The sequence below is a fragment of the Aplysia californica genome, unplaced genomic scaffold, assembly GCF_000002075.1.
Source record: "Aplysia californica isolate F4 #8 unplaced genomic scaffold, AplCal3.0 scaffold00357, whole genome shotgun sequence".
In the NCBI taxonomy this organism is placed as follows: domain Eukaryota; kingdom Metazoa; phylum Mollusca; class Gastropoda; order Aplysiida; family Aplysiidae; genus Aplysia; species Aplysia californica.
This window is the reverse complement of record NW_004797627.1, coordinates 64,550-67,341: the sequence shown is the minus strand read 5'-3', so window position 1 is coordinate 67,341 and position 2,792 is coordinate 64,550. Positions and strand designations below refer to the sequence as shown.

Genomic DNA, 2,792 nt, shown 5'->3' with positions numbered 1-2,792 from the left:
TAATAACAACAACAATAATAAAAGCAATAAAAACATTAAAACAATAAAAATAAAAGAAAGCATTTGTATAGCGCAAGTTCCTGCTCAACATCATGTTCTATGCGCTTCACAATCTGTATCATTATCTCAGCAGGCTTGAGAGCATTCTGAAACAATCTCATTTTCCTGGGAAGCACACAGTGCTAGCTGCCATTTTTATAGGCGCTAAAACACTAACATACGGACAAGATATTTCGCTGTCCATGGCAGGATACTCATTCTCACCAAGGTGAATTGTGGAAAACGCGTGTAAAATGCCTTTCCTAAAGACACAACGTCGGGCCTGAAGCTCGAACCCCCGTACCCAAAACCTCACGACTTCGAGTCCGGTAGTCTAACCACAAGACCATGCCGACGCCATTTGTAAATGTTGCACGCCTTTTCAAAGTAACAGTTTAAGCACTTGCAACATATAGGTGAAATGTGGAATGGTATATATAGGTTTGACTATTATGATAATAATTAAGAGGCCTTTCTTCCCAGGTTACAGTCAAACTCTGTAAGGCCCTAACCAAATTTGCGTAAAGTCGTAAAGGGCCTTTCCTAAGGACATAACGTCCGGCCGAGCCAAATTAAAATTGGTGAAAAATGCCTTAACCAAAGGCACAACGTCGGATCAAGCTGATGCTCGAAGCTTCGAAGCCGCAATATCACGATTACGAGTCCAGTAGGCGAACCTCAAGGTTACCGACTCTACCGAAATAGGTCATATTATAATAATATATGCCAAAAATTAGAGGTGTTATTACAGAGAAACATACAAAGAAAAGAAAGAGGAGAGATGACGACGATGTTTGAAAGGAGTCAAGTCGTAAATTACACCAGAGCACCAGCTAAACACCCAATTTTACGCTTTTATCAGTCAAAGTGAGTTTTATCTCTGGCCAAAGAGGTGTCACGAATATATACACAGCAGCAGCCACACAACGCTGTGATGATAAAGACGGCAGGTTGTTCAAATTTATATTCTAAGCTCAGTCAGCGAGAATTTTCTGTAGAGAGGTTTAAAAAAACCGTTTAATCCTTTTAAAGGGTGGTGGGGCACCTAAAGGCTATCTCGACTATTACAAACCCTACAGAGCCCATATTTGCTATGGCACATCATGTATCTTTGGGGATTTAAAATCTATTGTTAAAAAAGTAAATATGGTTCGGTTGCCATGGAAACGACGGCCATATTGGATTTGTATACCTATTTTGACCGCGTTTTATTCACTTGTTTAAAAACAAATACATTTTAAACTTGACATTTACGTAGAAAAAGAAGAGATCTAAAAATTATCTTGGAGGATTTGGAATTTTTAATCTATGCTTTAGTTTTCATTTTATGACACTTAAAAATCGGCTTATTGAATAACTGTGAATCCCCCGCCCCCCGAAAAAATCAAGCTTTCGGAGGCCATTTTTCAAAAGCTACGTATGTAATCAAAAATTCCTCCGACAAGTTTTAGAAAAAGGTGTCATTAACATTCTGTAAATGTTACATTAAAATCGAATAAGAAACAAAGCAGAAAATGGGATGAAGTGTGTGAAAATAGCGTTTTGAGAAAACGGCCGATAAAGGTAAGAAAAGGCCAAAATAGTTCTCTTTAAAGACAAACTTTCAAAATATATTTCAAACTAAAACATGGCAAATACTTGATAATATTAACACATCATAGATAGAACGGAGGTTTCCTACTAAAACTAAGCTAATAAGCGGTGCAAAACATGCTTTTTGAGACAAAAAGTGTCAATTATAAAAAAAATTCTTTTAAAAAGTCCCAACCCTCTGCTCTAAAATCCCTCCAAACACCACTTTAGGGTACAGAAACTCTTACATACGTGTTTGGACTTTGTTCAGGAAATATCCAGGAAATATAGTAAGCGATAACCCCAATTTTCATGATTTCACTCAGAAACACAATCTTCAGGTGCCCCCACCACCCCTTAAAACCCACATTATGTGTCTTTTGGTGCTTTTTTGTATGCATACAATGATATATATATTCATATTATATTCGTACACATATACACGATAATTATGAATAAAGTAACTTTTGGTACGTCGCCAATTTCATTTCAAGAAGTAAACGAAAAGTAAACTCGATCTCAAACAGTGAACAACAACGAAAGAAACAAACAAACAACAACAACCAAACAACAACACCAAAAACAACAAAACTGCATCAACCAAAGAGCTCGAGATATTTTCAGGCCAGGCAGTGAGGAGTTAGTTAAACCCGCACAACCACCAATTTCTGATAGACATTTGTCTTTCTATGCTGGCCCATAAGTGAATCAATGTTTCATATTTCACCCCACTGACTTGTACCCCCCCCCCCTCGCCCCATCTCCCCAAATCTGACCCCGGCCCCTTCTATACAGCCATGCTCATCGCAGCGAACCAGGATGGCGTGAGTACACAATTCAATGACGTGACTCGCAGTTTTCAGAGGTCATTCTCGTCTGGCCACCTTATGGTCACCAGGGAGGAGAGAAATGGCGGGTCCTCCAGCGTCTTAGTGGCCAGCTTCTCGTCAGGTCTGTGTTCTCGGGTAATGGCTGGGATGGTGGAAAAGGGGGTGGGGGAGGGGGAGGAGGGGGGCATGGCGTCCAGGGCAGGGGAGGAAATAGGGCTCATGATGCATTGGAGAAAAGTATTGAAGAAACTTGGACGTGGACAGCTACGAGTATTAGGTATGATATGACACAATGAATCTTAATCTTCCAGATGCTGGCTTATTAGCTTGGTATTTCACGACACACACGGT

At 39.9% G+C, this 2,792-nt stretch overlaps 1 protein-coding gene across 1 annotated transcript in view; it reads left to right on the top strand.

Annotated features, from left to right (window-relative positions):
• The window catches only part of LOC101863358, a gene marked incomplete at both ends in the record, with an annotated part of 70,737 nt that overhangs the window by 5,086 nt on the left and 62,859 nt on the right, over positions 1 to 2,792 (top strand). Inside the window, 1 exon segment of the mRNA XM_013085214.2 lies at positions 2,407 to 2,562. Coding sequence (XP_012940668.2) covers positions 2,407 to 2,562 — 156 coding nt within the window.